Source organism: Maylandia zebra, linkage group LG14 (genome assembly GCF_041146795.1).
Source record: "Maylandia zebra isolate NMK-2024a linkage group LG14, Mzebra_GT3a, whole genome shotgun sequence".
Taxonomy (NCBI): domain Eukaryota; kingdom Metazoa; phylum Chordata; class Actinopteri; order Cichliformes; family Cichlidae; genus Maylandia; species Maylandia zebra.
Window position 1 is genome coordinate 29,027,101 of NC_135180.1, and position 18,487 is coordinate 29,045,587.

General features: G+C 40.4%; 1 protein-coding gene across 2 annotated transcripts; it reads right to left on the bottom strand.

Moving 5' to 3' along the window:
• Window positions 1-685: 685 nt before the first annotated feature.
• On the bottom strand, window positions 686-18,282 carry tada2a (transcriptional adaptor 2A). Of its 2 annotated transcripts, none has more exons than XM_076873307.1 (15): window positions 18,051-18,282; window positions 17,001-17,107; window positions 16,860-16,919; window positions 16,672-16,763; window positions 12,741-12,898; window positions 12,221-12,309; window positions 11,735-11,807; window positions 11,566-11,629; window positions 9,659-9,702; window positions 4,902-5,012; window positions 3,118-3,189; window positions 2,553-2,685; window positions 2,096-2,139; window positions 1,653-1,732; window positions 686-1,182 (listed from the first exon to the last, which is right to left on the bottom strand). In XM_076873307.1, the coding sequence occupies exons 3-15, from the start codon at window positions 16,860-16,862 to the stop codon at window positions 997-999; spliced, it is 1,149 nt and encodes a 382-aa protein (XP_076729422.1). In that variant the 5' UTR covers window positions 16,863-16,919; window positions 17,001-17,107; window positions 18,051-18,282; the 3' UTR covers window positions 686-996. The 2 variants fall into 2 exon arrangements, with proteins under 2 accessions (XP_076729422.1, XP_012776457.1); XM_012921003.3 differs by lacking the exon at window positions 18,051-18,282 and adding an exon at window positions 17,513-17,665.
• Window positions 18,283-18,487: the final 205 nt, after the last annotated feature.

Below are 18,487 nucleotides of genomic sequence, written 5' to 3' on the forward strand. Positions count from 1 at the left end.
GACTTGACTGATACACAGAAGGAAGGTTCAGCTGAGTAATCGAGTGACTTTGATTTTATTGTCTGCATTAATTAAAACTACATCCAATCTAACAGCCATGACATCCCGAAGAGGATGCTGCTTATTATCATTTTAACCCTCAGTGCTGCAGTCATGTGGCTTGTGCCAGTTATACAATTTTCACCTCTGCAGCTTTCCAAAAAAATTACAATGAAATTATGTTTTCTTTTTATACTCTTTCCCCCATGAAAGCAGCATTTGATGACTTCTTCCTCAATGATGAGTTTTGACACCTCAGTAAAAACCAATAAAGACATGGTTAGACAATCATTAGAATAGTTTTTGTTTTTCCAGGAGTAGTTAAATGGGCAGAGACCACTCACACCAACATCTGATTAAAAAAAAACAGTTACCTTGCTCTATAAGCAGCCCTGAAAAACCACTCATTTCATAAAAGAGCTCCTTTCATCACTTGTTTTTTGCAAATGCAAACGGATCTCCACTAGGAAGTACAAAAACAGCTAAAAAAAAGATTTGAAGTAAATATTCATGTTATAAATATAATTTTACTATAAAATTTACTGAATTGTATGGTTTCGACAAGCCTCACATTTATGACCAAATGGTGCTCCGGTTCCTAATTTCACTAAATGAATCCGCTTATTAATTCAAACCTACAGTAAACTAAAAAGTTACCAAGAATTTTAATCCAAGCGGCTCTTTTACAGTTTAAAAATATCAACATGTACATCAGGTCATTTTCTAACACTTTATATCAGGAGAAATAAATACATAATTTTAATACAATCCCCTGTTCTTCTCACAATTATACAAGACTTGAGTACATTTAAACTAAAAACACACAATAACAAATGTTATAATACAACAAGCAGCAACAATCTGAACGTCTTACAAAACTTGAGCTGACAACATTACAAGATTAAAAACAAACTAAACACTAACCACGATCGAACTTCCCACTGTGGTCAAACACTCCTACGCCTTGGTGATGTAACCCTCTTTGATTAGGAAGTCATAGATCTTGCGAGTCTTGTTGACGTCGATCTTGATCAGCGCCCGCGCCTGCGCCAGCCGCAGCCCGCCCTGCCGTCTGCACTCGTTAAGTAAAGCTTGTTTGTACTCCAGGTAGGCGCCCGGTACCAGCCGCACCACCTGACACAGCTACAACCACAAAATAAACACAGGGTTTAGAAACGGAGGGAGTAGCTTTAAAAAACAAACACACCGGTAAATACAGTGCTAAAGTCTTGAGCCAACTCTCATTTCTTTACCTTTTTCTAAGAAAATACGTGAAGTGATTTATGTATTTTTCCAACTTGGGCATGCTTTTATTCCAATGGCAGTGTATTTGGCATCATTGTCAAGCTGGAAAAATTAAGACAATCACATGCTTTCAGATAGTATTCCACAATGGATCCAAATCTGACTGTACTTTTCTGTGTTCATAATTCCATCACTTCTGATAAGATTCCCAACACCACTGTCCAAAATGGAGATCCAAACCATGACAGAGGGAAGTCATTAAGAGAGGCCAGGGCCATGTTGTTGACATAGATGTGTAAGCAGATGACTAATGAGAAACGACTTAACGCATATTGACCCTTATTCCATCTGCCTGACCATATCTTTACCTCTTTCTCCCGCTCGTTGAGCTTCTCTGTTCCCGGCAGTCCGGTCAGGTTGAGAGGTGGGGCGCTCCGCCTACCTGTTGCTGTGGAGCAAAAAATTTCTACAGTCAAATGGAAATTCAGCACCACAATGTTAGCCAACCCTTCAGAGAACATAATAGCAGCCTGGCAACATGCAGTTAATTCCTTTGCATCGAAGAGACGGGCGAACAAATATTTACGCTGTGCAAATTGTGTAAATATAGCCATGTGGGAGTGTGCGTCCCATTTGTGCTCTGGAGGTTAGGGAAAGGCAGTTAATTTGAAAGGGAAACAAAAATAGCTAGGAAAATATGCAAGCAGGGGGCTATTTTTGAGCAGATAAATGGAGAAGTTGTTTGCATTAATGTGCCGGGAGCCACGGAGAGGACAGAATACATAAGGAAAGGTGGAAAGAAACGCCGTACCTGACACTGTGATTGTTGTGACAGCTGGAGTGATTCCAGCATCTCTGCAATCATTAAGAAAAGTGTTATTATCTTGGCTGCCATGTTTATATATGTACACACACATACACACACACACCCCCACCCCTGGGCTTTTGTTCACTACTCTCACTCCAGGATCATCAGCCAGAAAAGAAGAATCATAGCATTCAAGGTTTTTTTTAAAAGGTAGAATAATTGGAAGAACTTGGATAACATCCAAAGAAAAGGATGAAAACAAGAGGAGCAGCGACCCATTAAAAGGACTAAAAATACAGCAGAGACTGTGGTGTAAGCGAGATGCTCTATAATACAGCTCGATTCATCTCAGCATGAACAGTGCTGGGAGTGATGACAGAGGTCAGTGTCTCCGGAGAGCGCGGCTTCACCAGCCCTTCTATTACACGCTGGGCTACAAGCGGGGAGTTTAGAGCCTTACATTGCAGCCTGTTTGCTGAGCCACTGCTGACAGGCTCTGCCATCCTGGATGTACTGCAGTACGTCACACAGCATGGTCCTCTTCCTCCGCTCGTCTTCACGCATTCGCTTCACCCGCTCGTACACCTTGGCACCTATTGCACAGAAAGGTGAACAAAGAGCGTACAAAATTAGGGCTGCGACTCGAAACTGCTACGCTGTTTAGGCCATAAAGTATCAGAAACTGCCAAAAATGTCCTTTACAATTTCGCACAGTTCAAGCTAACACCCTCACATGTCTTACTCTGCTGGATCAACAGTCCACATACCAAAGAAAAGCCCTAGGAGCCTGCGCACTTTTAGTCTTTCCGTGGCACACATTAACAAGCTGGTCCAGGATTAAAATTCCAAAAATGATCCAAACACTGTGAGTGTTCTGCTGGTGCAGCAAAAAATAATTGATTTGAACTGAACTAAAAATAAAGTGCAAGCCTGAATATAAACACATTTTCCTGCTTATGCACACAACTTTAAAATGAAGTTTTTGTTCAGGGGAGGAGGGAAAGAAAAGTTCAAACTTGACTCACTGCAGAAAGACTTGATCCCTGCTTTCCTGTACTCCTGCAGCCTGCGGATCTCTCTCCTCAGCTCAAACTCCACTGGAAACAAAGAGAGAGAGAGATGAAGGCAGTTAAAAGCAAACCTGTGCAGACTGTTGCAGAGATCCCTGAACTCACTTTCACACAGCTGCAGCTCACATTTCATTTAGCACAATGAGTAAGCATTTTGTGCTTCTCAGAACAGTTTCATACAGCATTCATAAAAAATTAAATCAACATCTGGGAACTGGACGGCTCGAGGACTACTGAGAAAGACACAAAAGAAAACATCAATGTCTGAATTGATTACTGGACTTTTTATGACTTTCATGACATGAGTAACCCCCCCCCCAAAAAAAAAAAAAAAAAAAACAACATTTAGAAGCATCAAGCTCCATTACATATTTTTAGTATCTCATATTCAGATTAGTACATCTATGGCCGATATAACACCATCAATTAATCTACCAAGCTTCAGACTGTGGGAGGAAGCCGGAGTACACAGAAAACCTACATGCACAGTATTCAAACTCGACAGAGAAAGGCTGCAGTAGACCAGGAGATCTGAACCAGCAACCTGTTTGCTGCCCAGGACTCTAATTTTTCCAGGTTTGAACTGTTTTATTGTTGTTTATCTAGGTCATTGTCTTTTTGTATCACCTAGCCTCTCCTGAACTTTGGGTTATGAACTGGTGTCCTGATTTTTTTTGATACATTAGATACAAACAGGGACAGCAAATCCCCAACAAGCTTTATTTGTGTGCACTGCTTTTCAGGACACTGCCAAGGAATTGTTATGGGACATCCAGCTGGTCTGTTGCAGACTGCTTTCATTCACAGACACATGAACACGGATTTCAGCAGACTGTAGAGAATCCTGCAGGCTTTGATGTTATCCTGGTGTTTTTTCCCCCCTCCTTTTTAAGCAATGGACTTGTTCTCACTGTGAACTTTGCAGCACGTCCACCTTTAGGGACAGTCCTGAATTTTCTTCATGCATGGACACTTTGTCCTACTGTGAACCAATTAACAGTGTAGTTTTAGCTTTGTGCAGCTCTGCAATGATTTGTCTGCAGTCCTGAAAAAGTTGTTGCAATAGATGCACGGTTCACATGAACCGTAAGTCCTTGACCATAAGAGCAGGTCTTTCTAGTATCCTGAGTTTTTTTTTTTTTTTTTAAAGAGCAGACTTAGCTTAGTTTAGCATAAAGATGGTAAACAAGTGGAAACAGCTAGCCAGGCTCCATCCAACATGTAAAGAAAAAGAAAAAAATCCAGTCAGCACTTCCAAAGCTGACTAATTACCTTAATATATGTGAAGTGTAAAAATAAAAATCTGCTGTTTAAAGAGATATAGGTGCTTGACTATTTCTTTGCAATGAACTGCAACTTCCTGGAGTCCCTGCTGGTTGCCAGGAAACTGCAACTGTCTGTGAGATGCCAATTTAAGAGATATCCAAATGACAGCAGAGGTTCAAAAACTTGATAAGCCTGTGTCAAGAAGCATTGCTGACTAATGAAGACATTTCGTGTTAGAATTTTCTTTAATTTGTACACAGACATAGTGGAAACGTGGGAATCTCTCAGAGAAAAACAGGAAGGGGTCTGGCATTACCTTCCCACAAAGATTAAAAATAACCTCCCTTGACGCTGCGATCGTCTGTGCGATGCTGAGACAGTGTGGCAAAAACTGGTCAAATCGATTCTCTGTGTTTGTGACAGTTGCTTAAATTGCACGTAACCCTGCCATGTGAACTCAGCCAGATACTAACATGCGTGACTTTCGATGAATTTGTCATGTTCAATTGGTCCAACCACTCTGGCAAATCTTCTCATGACATCATACAGCTCCTGCACCTCCTTTGGGTAGCATCGCTCCAGCACTACCGGAGACAGAGAGACGAGAAAGAGAGAGAGAGATGTGAGTAGGCAGGCAGATACAAACAAATATAAAACAGAAATATGAAAGAAAAATATCCCCAGCAGACACTTTTAGACGTGAGCAGTTTTTTTTTTTTTTTACTGCATTCTAGGTGAAGTAATTTGGTTTCTTTTTTGCAGTTAACCACCAGAGAACAGCCGTCAACTTGCAGCTCTGCATCAATGCTGTGCATATAGGCATGTAAATATTACCAACATTTATCACAGTCACCCTGTAGATGCACCGCTATGATTCTCTGAAGCTGGTGCAAGGGGAGAATTTGCATCCTGTAGCTACTAAATGGCCTGTATGGTCTCTCAGCATCCACGCAAACAGTGCTTAACAGATTTATCTAACCACAACCCAATGTAAGGCTTATGGAATAGCTGCCCTGAAGTAACAATACTGTTAGTTACCATCATTTATTCATGTTCTTGTAGGGGTTAACTGTACAGTAACCGTTCTTGTTCTGACAGGTGAACACACCTGTCAGCAAAAGGATTTCACACACATTTCTTTATTACACCTTCTTGCAACTGTTTCTTAATTTCTTACAATTTACACTACTCTCTTGCACATCTCTCAGTCTCACTGTTTACTTTTTGTTAACTTAGCTCTTGTTGTTTTTCTTTAACCACTGTTGTATGTATGAAATGTTTGCACTCTCTCACAGTATAAGGCTCTCTCTGTGTACCCGTGGCACTTTTATTATGTTGTTTATTTTCTGTAGACTGTACCACTTTTAATCTTGATCCTGTTGCTGTAACACAATATTTCCCTTGCGGGACGGAGTGACTAACTGTAAGCAAGAAGTAGCAGCTCTTTGATCTAAATTAGATTTTTAATGCTAAAACCTTGTTATCCAATAATTTTCAGATTTGCTTTAAAAAAAAACAAACAAACAAAAAAAAACAAAAAAACAAAACAAAAACCAAAACACGTCACATGTTTTTTGATTAGGTTCCAGTTATTTAGTTGCATTCCTGACAGATTTGTGTGTTTCTTGTTTTTCTGTTTTTCCAAAACAGCATCCAACACTGTTGATCCATGAAAAAATGAAAAGAAACCCCCCCCCCCCCAAAACAAAACAAAAAAAAAACAAAACAAAAAACACAAAAAAAAAACCACAACAATTTTATCCACCTTTTCTAAACTCACAGTCCACAACACCTCATCCCAGCTATCACAAGAGCCAGGGTTACTCTGGTCAGTTTGCCGTTCCTTCACAAGGCTACGACAGAGACAGACAACCATTCATCCTCACATTCACACCTACAGCCATGTATCCTAACATGCATGTCTCTGGCCTGTAGAAGGAAATTGGCTTACTGGGGAAAAAACAAGGTCCACAGCCAGCAGGTGGATTTAAACAGAGAACCTTTTATCTAAGAGGTGACACTGGATCATTTTACTGCCCCTAAAACCCTTCTCCTATCATAACTTAGTGAATGAACAGACATAATCATAACTTAAAGACTTAATAGCATCATATCATCTCAACAGAGTTCTTTGCTCTGAGCTTCCAGGCTTACACGTGGTTCACAGAATCTCCAAAAGCAGAATGGGTCTGACGAACTCTGAGTTATGGAAACAAATGCCATCTCTACTTTCAAGATTAGATTTTAAACTTTCCTTTTTGATAAAGCTTATAGTCTGCAGGGGGTCTGCTAACCTGAACCACTGCTTAGGTGTGTTGGTACAAACAGACCTCAGCAAAAGTGCTTGGGGACTTCCTTTGATGCACTCTTGCATTTTGTCTCCTTCAGTTTGTTTTGTCCCATTTGTTTTCATCCTTCTCCCCAAAAGGTTGTGACAGATGGCTGTCTCTCTCTGTTAAAACTGAGCTTTTCTTTCTCCCCATATGTGACTGTCATATCCTGGGGATCGACAAACACTGAACTGAAAATATATAATTTCATAATATAAAGCACCGTGAGACAACAGTTGTCCTGAACTAGCAATATATAGAAAAAATTCAAGTGGAAAAAAATCCATCAAAACATTTTGATAATTGTGATTACAAGCTGAACGTGGGTGACAAGTTAAAAAAAAAAAGTTAAACTGTGTTGGGTTATAATATGCCAACAGAACACTTTCAACGTTCCATGGGTTTGCACACATTTTGCCTAACAGTCCTGACAACTGTAGTCCCGGGAGATTTTTAAAGCAACTTAAAGGTTCCCTCAGACTGCTGGTTGTCAATGTCACCACACATCATCAGCGTACACCTGTTGTGTGCTTTCATCTATAACTCAGTGGATGTGCTGAAGAACAATGAATTAAACATTGTTTTGTTTAAGGTTGGCTGTAATAAAATGATATTTGATCAAAAATATTCAGGGCTGTCACGAAAAAAAAAAAGGATTTCTCCAAAAACGGGACGGTGGTAGAGATAAAAGAAAAGAACTCAAAGATGAAAAATAGTAAAAATAGTAAAGGGCATGAATGATTGTCTGCGTCTCGGAAACTCTACAGGAGAGATGGAATACCTTATAAAAAGATATTCCCCCTTATCTGTTGCTTTTACGATGACGGCGCGACCGCTGTCCACTACATGTTCAGCAGGGATGAGATCTGGAGATCGCAAATGCCACAGCAAACGACTCACATCATTTTCATTACATCACAGTAGAGACCAGAACAGAAATGCTTTATCACAGTATTAAGGTGAACACTCAGATCAACTTTATTGAATTGCAGTGACTCTTCACTCCAAGGAGACAAGTGAGCAAAAACCATTTGGAAAAATGATTCTCACAGCAATAACAGAGCCACTGCATAACCCTCATCGCAAGGGTCAAGGGCTCAGGTTTCTCTTTTAATTTGCCCCGCCCCCTGTCTACAGACAAGTAAATAATGGCGAGTTTCAAGGCAGTTTCACCTCCAGACTGCTCAGGTCGGACAGAGGCGGTACGCTCACTAATTGTTTTTGCACACAGTCTGTCACTTTACAAAAGTGTTTTGAGACTGAGTAATTTCCACACAGACAACCTTCATCAGTCGGAGGAGGAGACTGAACAACCCGAACAATTTTTCTGTGTATGACTATTTGGTGTTCGTACCTAATTCAAATCTAAACAGCCCAAATGAATTCGCACATTTCTGTACAAAGCTGCAGCGTGCCTTCTTCAGCTATAAATGCTGAATACATACAAACTGTCCAGCTAGCATATAGCCGATGGTTTAACTTGACAGTGCAATCAAAAGGGGCCAAAAGATTCAAATTTCAAAGCCAACAATGATTTTAATGCAACAGTTCTACAATTAGTTTTGGTCCCCTATCTTTTCTAATTGAAAGTGTAGTCAAGGAGCACTACAGGAAGAAAAAATGAATGAAATTAAACAGAATCAGCAACCCTGTCCCTGTGATTTGTCACAGTAACGCCCCACTGCTGTGTATTCACCATGTTTAGCTCTCACTCTGAAAGCGCTTGTTGTGCTCATGTGAAAGCATTGCCCGTGTTGCTGAGTAACAGACAAGTGTCAAAGCCACCGAGGAAAGCTAATGTGTGTGTGTCAGGGTCAAATTCCATCGTCAGACTCCAGCCTGCGAGAGCTAATTATCAGCTGCCATCTCAGGCTAAACACATGAAGTCATGCTCTGAGCAACACAAGGAAAAATGTTCATATCTCCGGGGAGACATCAATGCTGGACCTGTGTGTGGTTTCACATGATCGGCACACAAAACTCTGACTGCAAATAGCAACGTGACCTGAATCATTCAGAGAGGCGAGCTCTTACAGGACGTCAAACAGATCGCTGTCCTGAAACAACAACGCTGGTCATTCTGCCTCCAGCAGTCACTGAGACATGATACCGTGAGCCTCCTGGGCTCAGATACTGCTTCCATTATTGCATGTGACACACACACACACACACACACACACACACACACACACACACACACACACACACACACACACACTCTTTGACAGTCTCCATGACAACCAGTCTGCAGCTCTACAGCTACTCCGAGTTCCCTTTTGTCTCCAAAGACTGGGGAGATAAGGGAAAAAGAGGAAGGAGGGCTAACTGGAGGCTGGAGGATACATAAATAAAACATGAGGGGAGAACTCTTCAACTCCCCAACCACAGACAATTTCACAGAGCAACACATGGAGATATAACGAAGGGCAGGGTGGTCGCACATAGTTTAAAAAGACACGCTCTAATTGGACAAATCCATTCACAGCAGTTCTCGCTGTGTAATGAAAAAAAAACCCCAGAGATGCAAAGAATTACGTTTCTGAGCTCGCTGCAACCCAACCTGTAACGGGTGGATCAATAAAAACAGCTCTCTTTCTCCTGACACACTTCAGCCATTATGGCAGCAAAGCTCACCGCACTGTGATTGCAATTATGCCGCGGCACACTCGAGCCAACGCAGGCTATTCGTACCCTTCGCTGTAAATATAAGCGCGGCCAGTTGCCACACATCAGCTACCAGAGGGGCCGTGGAGGTTAACGGTGGTTATTACAGCGGAGTTATTTGCATGCATCCATAGAAACCCTCTGTGCCGATTTGGCTGCCAGATATCGCATGTCTCCCTGAGCTGCTATGAATACTGTCGCAGCCAACCCCAAGAGTGTTTCAAAAGAGGACTCACTCTGGAATTTCCGCAGGTTGATCAATCCATGGTCTCGGATTATCCTGAAAGAAACAAAGACATGGATGTAGACATTTATTTTCTGACTTACGCTACACTTTGGAAAGTTAAAAATACAGTATATATCAACTATATGATCATTTTGAGGGCTGTAGTTTGGTGTGCTCGTGTCCATCACATTACATCATAATGAGGTTCTGCATTACAGCCCACAAACGACATTCTCCAAACTCTGCAAAGTAATCTGCAACAAAAACTGAGCATGCTGATCTTTGTGAAGACGTCCAAGCTGCACTGCACCCAACAAACTGGACACTGAGTGCATCGACATTACGCATTAATACACTGAAGCTTTTAATAACAAGCAGAAATAACTTACCATGTTAATTAAATTAGGAACAATAACATTTACAATTACTTACAGAAAATGAATTTAATGACTTATAACAGTATAAAAGCAATAAATGTGACACATTCAGGAGATTCCTACTTTCACGTCTGAGTTTCACAACATCTTTTTCAACCACATACAGAAACACTTTAAAACCAACGGCCCTGTTGATAAATGAAGGAGGAATATTTAGGACGCCTGGAAATTAAGCTCAAGGCTTTTCATGACTATTTAAAGGCCTGTTTTGAGGGGAATAAAATAAATGGCCTTTAGGCCCTCAAAACCTGTAATTATGCTAAAAAGTGTGCTTTAAGGTTCAGCTCAACTTCTGATCTTAAAAGCCTTTCTGACAAGCTACAAGTTAGCAGAGATAAAACCGGGTCTCAGGGACAGATGAGGGAGCTGTAAAACACTCATTCCCTCCTAGTCAGACATGCCATTCCAAGCGTGCTCAGGGAGCATGAAGTCGTTAAAAGTTGATTTAGTGATGGATACGCTGCAGCAACGCTTGTCCGTGTATGTCCAAGAATGACAGCTAATGTGTTAAAGGCAGATTAATATCCTTAGAAACCTTTAAAATTGACTTCAATTTCTTATTACATCAGCTGACTATCAGAATACAGAAAAATAGTCATTGTGATTTCCTGCAGCCCACAGTGACTTGAATTTGAGGGCTTTCCAGTACCCAATGATAACCACCAGTTGCCATTTTATTAGGTACAATGGGTTTTACTGTTTACTGTTTTAACTGCTGCTACATATGCAACGTTATCTATATTTCTCTACCCACCAAACTTAACTCAATAAATGTGAGATACATACAACAGAACTGAGTATTACTGGGATTTACAGTGGACTGTGAGACGAGCGTGAGCAGGGGGTGTGATCCCGGTAGCCTCTCTGATTAGCTACAAGTAAACTGTGCACAGTACATTTTCTATGAGCTTCAAAACATTTTCCAAACTCTCCTCTGGTGAGAATGCTCTCCATGCCCAACTAAAACTGGGCAAAATGTCAAGCAGCTTGGCATGCACGTCGTTCACTGGGGGGACAGACACATTTTCCCAATTTCCAAAAATATATTCAGGGTTTGAATAGAAGTTCCCGCAGCTTGTAAGTTGCACCTGAATGACTCCCTGCGGCTTGTAATGAGAGCCTGAAAAAGGCTTAAATATGCAATTATAATCACGCTGCTGACTTTGTGACAATCCCTCTCAGGATTCGTGTCTTTAAAAAGCTTTTAAGAAAATAACAAGGTTTAGATTAGAAGTTATAAATGTATTAGCGTAATGAAATCATTAATATTTAAATGGTGTAGATAGGATGTTGGAATTGTTAGCCTTGTTCATTTTAATACAGTATGAAATGCATTTTTTTCAACCTGAAAGTATAATGAAGTATCCGTGGAAACTGAGGTTCCACAATAAAGGCTTATGATGCCACCTGCTGACACACTGGAGTCATTACATTACATTGAATTAATTTTTCATCCCATAATAAATTAAAGGAGACCTACTTCTTCCTCCGTTGTCTCTCCTTTAATCTTGAATGATAAATATCAACAACTGCAAGCTTCAGTGCTGAAAAACAAGAACATGTGCGACACAGTTCACAGGTTTTGTAATGTAAATGCTGGGATTCACACTGTTGTTGTTTAGTTGTCAATAAAACAAAATGTAACCCACCACGAAGGACGTCTGAATCATCATCCACAAAGTCAATATCTTTCAAATCCCATTCTGCATAGTTGTCAAACTCCTTTAATAGAATGGACACGTAAGGGAAAATGCTATCAATATTAAACAGCAAATCAAACAACAGGAAGATTCATAGACCTTTTACATATGCCCAGAACTTGGAGGAAAGCATCCCTACAGTAAAGCATGGTGGTGGCAGCGTCATGCTGTGGTTAAGTTTTCCGGCAGTAGGAACTGGGAAACTAATCCGTGATGAGGGAAAGATTAATAATAACCTGCTCCATAGCACTTTTTTGTGTTTTAAACGCCAAAACAAAACAAATATAACACATTAAAAATTAACTCATGTAACTTGCCACTTAAGTACTTCATGAGCCACCTTTATCTTTTCCACACATACCTTTATTCTGTGCACTTTCGCGCTACCATGCATCCAAACACACAATCAGCTACAGGACAAATGTGTTCCCTCACCTCCATGAAGTCGGCTCTGGCAGGCATGTATCCAGCCATGTCGCGAGACAGCACCGAGTCAAATGTGGGCCGAGGGGGATCGTCGCTCGCTGTGGCATCACAGAAAATTTAGCAAGATAAAGCTTAAAAATGTAAAGATCAACAAAGAGCACCACCTCCAAATTTTGTGCATTTTATAAAATCAGACACGTAACAACCGTCTGTCTCTACTTTGAATTTGTCAAATGATGCAAGAATAAGACGTTAAAATGCTTGTGGAGCAGTCAACACTGTGACAGATGGAGACCTGAAGCCCGCCAGGAAATGAGACACGATCCTCAGTCACCAACTGCTTCTGCCCAACTGTCGGGCCGGTGGCTTCAAATTTTATATGTTAAACTTTCTTCTAGATGCCCTAAAGGCCCATAATGAAACCTGGAATAATATTTAATAAAACTAAATAATAAATAATAATAATAATAAACAATCAAACTTAATCTAAACACTTTTTAATAATGAAGTAAACATTGTGGGTGCTTACGTTTAAAAGGAATAGCACCCTCTGCAACACGAGAGTCTTTTGCTTTCCGCAGGCTGAGCAGGGTGGAGGAGAAGAGTGGGTTATTGATGAAATTCTTCATGTAGTGGCTCTCACACTCCTCTTTGGTTTTAGTGCGCATCTGATACGCAACATCTTGCCTGATGAAGACAAGCAGGGAGAAGGAACAGATCAAAAATAACTGGAGGCTTTCATATGATACTTTTAGCCAACTAAGGCTATAGTTATGGCACTGTATGGTTCAAACACCTTTTTATGGGAGAAAAAAAATGTTCTTCATTAGAAACTTCAACCATGTCCTAAAACCTAATCTCTGTTTTCAAGACATCACCAAATCAAACATTTGAGTTTCAATCACCAGGCGTCTAAGTCAAACAATTAATATTTAACTTGTGAGCAAGCAAAACAGTTTGTGAATGCAGTGGTGCAGAGTGGTGACTACAACTCAAGAGTTTCAACCTCCAGGCTATGAAACTCAGTGTGCTCAAAAAAGAGCAGGAATTATAGGAAGAGGTCTCAGTCTTATGCAGGCTTGGCATAATTAGAAGAATTGAACTGATTTGTTTCACTCATTTACTTATGAATTACATTTTCTGTGAAAAACCGCAACTTCTTTATCATCAGAGTTTGAAAGCTGTGCAGAAACAGGAGGAAAAAAATGGATTTGCAAGATACATGGATATGAACCTACAATGCATTACACAAAAAACAACTATACAGTTCATCTACACCTTAATCTATTCATCAGCTGGCACATCGCTACCCGCGGGGAGAAGGACGCCATCTCCTGATATTCTAGTTTTTCTACTAGTGAGCTTGAGTTCAAACATGGGTGACTGCACTGTGACCCTTGTTCAGCCTTTCCTCCCTCGTGTTTTTCTCTCCCTGTGCATGAAAGCGTGGAAGGGTTTTAACAGCTTCGAGCTGATGGGCAACTTGAGCTGTAGCAACCGTTAACAGACAGTTAACTCTACATGGGTCAACATTATAGCACTAGCCTGGAGCCAGCTCTATAATTGATAGTTTTAATTATAATTTCATTTTAATTATAATTATAAATTATAGTTTTATAATTTATAGTTTTATAACAACTAATAAAGGCCTGTGCTACAGTACTGTTTGGCCAATTCATGATGTTGAGAAACTGATAAACTTAATCACACTGAGAAAAGTAGATCATAAAATCAAATATAGCAACATCTCCAAATTGTGACCCTTACAGTAACAATGTTACATCATTTGAGTTAAGCTTACGGTATTTCAAGATTATATTAAACATTTAATGATGGATAAAAAACTGTTTAAATGTACTTAAGCAAATGGGATTTGAAGCCATAAATATGCAACTATTATGAAAAGTTATGTTCTAAAATCCTCATTTACTATACGGGAGTGCACTTCGTTGAACAAAACCTTGCATACCAGTTTTTATTTAAACAAAGAAGAGGCGTGGACTGTGTCAGACTGACAGGTGTAGTAATACAATAGTAGACAGTGGGCCATTAACCATACATAGATGTAGATACATTTTGCTCTATATAAATATACAATCAGTCCAATATTTATTTCCTATTTATTTACAAAAATAACATCCCATCCCAACATTTCTTTAAAACTTTTCTCAGTTTGATTAAGTACATCAGCCAGTCAACAGCATAAACAGGCCAACATGTACTGTCTGTTTTTAGGTGATTCCTAGGCAACATAACATTGTAATATCAGATATAGATAAGAACTTTCAGGTTTCTAAGTCACACCTACAGTGGGGCAAAAAAGTATTTAGTCAGCCACCGATTGTGCAAGTTCCCCCACTTAAAATGATGACAGAGGTCAGTAATTTGCACCAGAGGTACACTTCAACTGTGAGAGACAGAATGTGAAAAAAAAATCCATGAATCCACATGGTAGGATTTGTAAAGAATTTATTCGTAAATTAGGGTGGAAAATAAGTATTTGGTCACCTCAAACAAGGAAAATCTCTGGCTCTCACAGACCTGTAACGTCTTCTGTAAGAAGCTTTTCTGTCCCCCACTTGTTACCTGTATGAATGGCACCTGTTTGAACTCATCATCTGTATAAAAGACACCTGTCCACAGCCTCAAACAGTCAGACTCCAAACGCCGCCATGGCCAAGACCAAAGAGCTTTCGAAGGACACCAGGAAAAGTATTGTAGACCTGCACCAGACTGGGAAGAGTGAATCTACAATAGGCAAGCAGCTTGGTGTGAAAAAATCAACTGTGGGAGCAATCATCAGAAAATGGAAGACATACAAGACCACTGATAATCTCCCTCGATCTGGGGCTCCACGCAAGATCTCATCCCGTGGGGTCAAAATGATCATGAGAACGGTGAGCAAAGATCCCAGAACCACACGGGGGGACCTGGTGAATGACCTGCAGAGAGCTGGGACCAAAGTAACAAAGGTCACCATCAGTAACACACTACAACGGCAGGGAATCAAATCCCGCAGTGCCAGACGTGTTCCGCTGCTGAAGCCAGTGCATGTCCAGGCCCGTCTGAAGTTTGCCAGAGAGCACATGGATGATACAGCAGAGGATTGGGAGAATGTCATGTGGTCAGATGAAACCAAAGTAGAACTTTTTGGTATAAACTCAACTCGTCGTGTTTGGAGGAAGAAGAATACTGAGTTGCATCACAAGAACACCATACCTACTGTGAAGCATGGGGGTGGAAACATCATGCTATGGGGCTGTTTTTCTGCCAAGGGGACAGGACGACTGATCCGTGTTAAGGACAGAATGAATGGGGCCATGTATCGAGAGATTTTGAGCCAAAACCTCCTTCCATCAGTGAGAACTTTGAAGATGAAACGAGGCTGGGTCTTCCAACATGACAATGATCCAAAACACACCGCCCGGGCAACAAAGGAGTGGCTCCGTAAGAAGCATTTGAAAGTCCTGGAGTGGCCTAGCCAGTCTCCAGACCTCAACCCCATAGAAAATCTGTGGTGGAAGTTGAAAGTCCGTGTTGCTCGGCGACAGCCCCAAAACATCACTGCTCTCGAGAAGATCTGCATGGAGGAATGGGCCAAAATACCAGCTACTGTGTGTGCAAACCTGGTAAAGACCTATAGTAAACGTTTGACCTCTGTTATTGCCAACAAAGGTTATGTTACAAAGTATTGAGTTGTATTTTTGTTATTGACCAAATACTTATTTTCCACCCTGATTTACGAATAAATTCTTTACAAATCCTACCATGTGGATTCATGGATTTTTCTTTCACATTCTGTCTCTCACAGTTGAAGTGTACCTCTGGTGCAAATTACTGACCTCTGTCATCATTTTAGGTGGGGGAACTTGCAGAATCGGTGGCTGACTAAATACTTTTTTGCCCCACTGTATGTGCCAAGTTTGCTTGCTTAACTACTGACTGTGTAGAAGTTTGCAGACAAAGAAGCAAACAAGAGAAATTCTCTGCAACATTTCGTTCACTTGTTATCTTTGTTACTGTCGGTAACAGATGTTTAGAGATTTTTTATGCACAATGATCTGAAAAATTAGCTTAAAGAGATGCAATTGCCATTAAATGAAACATTTATGTTGGAAAATAAGTTAGTGGTTATTTTTGCTGCCTGAGAGCAAGTAGAAGCTGTGTTCGAAGCCACAGGCCAAATAAGGCACAATACTAGATACTCTGGCTTCCTCCTAAAGTCCAGAGACTGCTTTTTAGGTTAACTTGTTCTAAAGTGACAGTAGATGAATGTGAGTGTGCACAGTTATCTGTCTCTGTGTTAGTCCTGCGACAGACCAATAACCCGTTTAGCTTGTACCCCACCTCTGGAAACTGGACTGCATGTCATAAATCTTAGCATTCAGGCTTTTTAAGAAATAAGGACATGTGTATGTAGTTTATAAGGAAATCTCACCAAACAACTAGAAAATACTAACCAATTTCCAAAGCCACAGTCCATGACGGCTTCAAGCAGGGCCATCTCTTCCTGGGCTGTCCACCCAGGCTCCAGCACGGGGAAATCTGACGTCTGCATAACGGGGTGAAAGATGAACATTGATGTTGAAAGACAGCCACACTGGATAAGATTGTATTTGTTTGTTTGTTTGTTTTTTATTTCACTCACCATGATTTCATATTTGTGATCACTCTGGTGCTTCTTGTACTCAAATCCTCTGGTGAAGCACTGAAGGGAAACAAAATGTTTAGTTTCAGTCGGACTGGGTTTGTCTGCAGGTAAATTTAAGAGTTTTTGTGACCGATTCACCTGGAGGCACAGCAGGAAAGGTGAGGGTCCACATTCTGCACATTTGATATAAGGCTCAGTCAGATACGATGAACAACCTCTGCACGGCGGTTTATCGGAGGGGTCATCTGAAATCACGTGATTTTAACACTTTAAGTCACCAGGTAGGGTTGTATAACAAATCAGCTGACATTTCTTTACATGAAACGAGCTTACAATGTAAACAAGACTGCAGATTTCAATTTATTAGGCTTTACAGCGAGCTTTAAGCTAAACCACACATGCTAACTTTAAAGCGCCATGTATGATAATGTTTCATCACAGTTTGAAAAGCAGCTCAATAACAAAAGGCACCAAAGGCTGTTAAAGTAGTTAACACGCCGTGTTAGCATCGCTGCACGCTAACGCTAATGTTAGCATAGCAGACCCAGCTTAATATAGCTAACCTGAGATAATAACCCCAAAAATGATAGACGATAACACTTTAAAGCTGAAGTGGATACGTGTATCTGTGACATATTACTAAAACTTACTTGCAAAAGATGCTAGGCGGTCCATAGGATTACGTTTAAATGAAACTTAATAACAGCTTCGACGTTTAGGTTCCATCTATTTTTCAAAGCTCGCAAGTGACCCTGATTGTGAAGGCACAGCTAATCGAGCTCAGATAACTCAATACTCCCCTTAGATATTTTCTATAAGGAGGATCGATAACTAACTAAGAAATGTAATACATGTAAAATATTTGGTATTTATATTACGGCTAAATATATAGAGATTATAATAATCCCACATTGGGCAAATATACTTGCTACAGCAGCACAAGGGTCAGAGACAAAATGTGAAGTAATTATATATTAGAAAACAATAAAAACAGAAAATAAAACAAGACTTACAAAAAAGCTAATACTTTTAAAAATGCAAAAATCAATAAAATACAAGACTAAAACATTTTTGTAGAAAATGTACTATATACACACACACTAATATACACTAAAAGCCACACCACAGAGATTAAACAACAAAACAAAATATATGTATAAAAAGTGCAGTGGGAATGATAATACATACACAAAAATGGTGGGCCGTCCTACACTGCGGCTAGAGGACTGGCCATGACAAAGCTGGCCCTCTTCATTAGAGTATTAAGTTGTTTCTGGTTCCTCTCCGTGCTGCCACCTCCCCAGCAGAAAACTGCATAAAAAATTGCAATAGACCTCACCAGGTCATAAAAAGTCCTCAGTAATGTCCTGCACGATCAAAAAGACCCAGAAGCCAACTTTGACCCTTCTTGTACATAGCCTTGGACCAGTAATCAAACCACTCCAATCTACTTTTAAGGTGAACCCCCAGATATTTGTAACTGTCCGCCACCCTGATGTCCAAACTATGGATGTTCACTGGTATGATAGGTGTTGGTTTTCTCCAGAAGTCAACCACCATCTCCGTTGTCTTACTGGTGTTAATGTGCAGGTGATATACAACCACTTTAAGCTAGAGGTAGAGTG

What these genes read in the sequence shown, in the direction of transcription:
- tada2a (XM_012921003.3), bottom strand. Translation starts at nt 17,537, where the DNA reads ATGGACCGCCTAGCATCTTTTGCAA. An exon ending in ATTCATCGAAAGTCACGCAT is followed by an intron (nt 3,190 to 4,901) that starts GTTAGTATCTGG and finishes CTTTGTTTCCAG; the next exon opens with TGGAGTTTGAGCTGAGGAGA. An exon ending in CACAACAATCACAGTGTCAG is followed by an intron (nt 1,733 to 2,095) that starts GTACGGCGTTTC and finishes TTTGCTCCACAG; the next exon opens with CAACAGGTAGGCGGAGCGCC.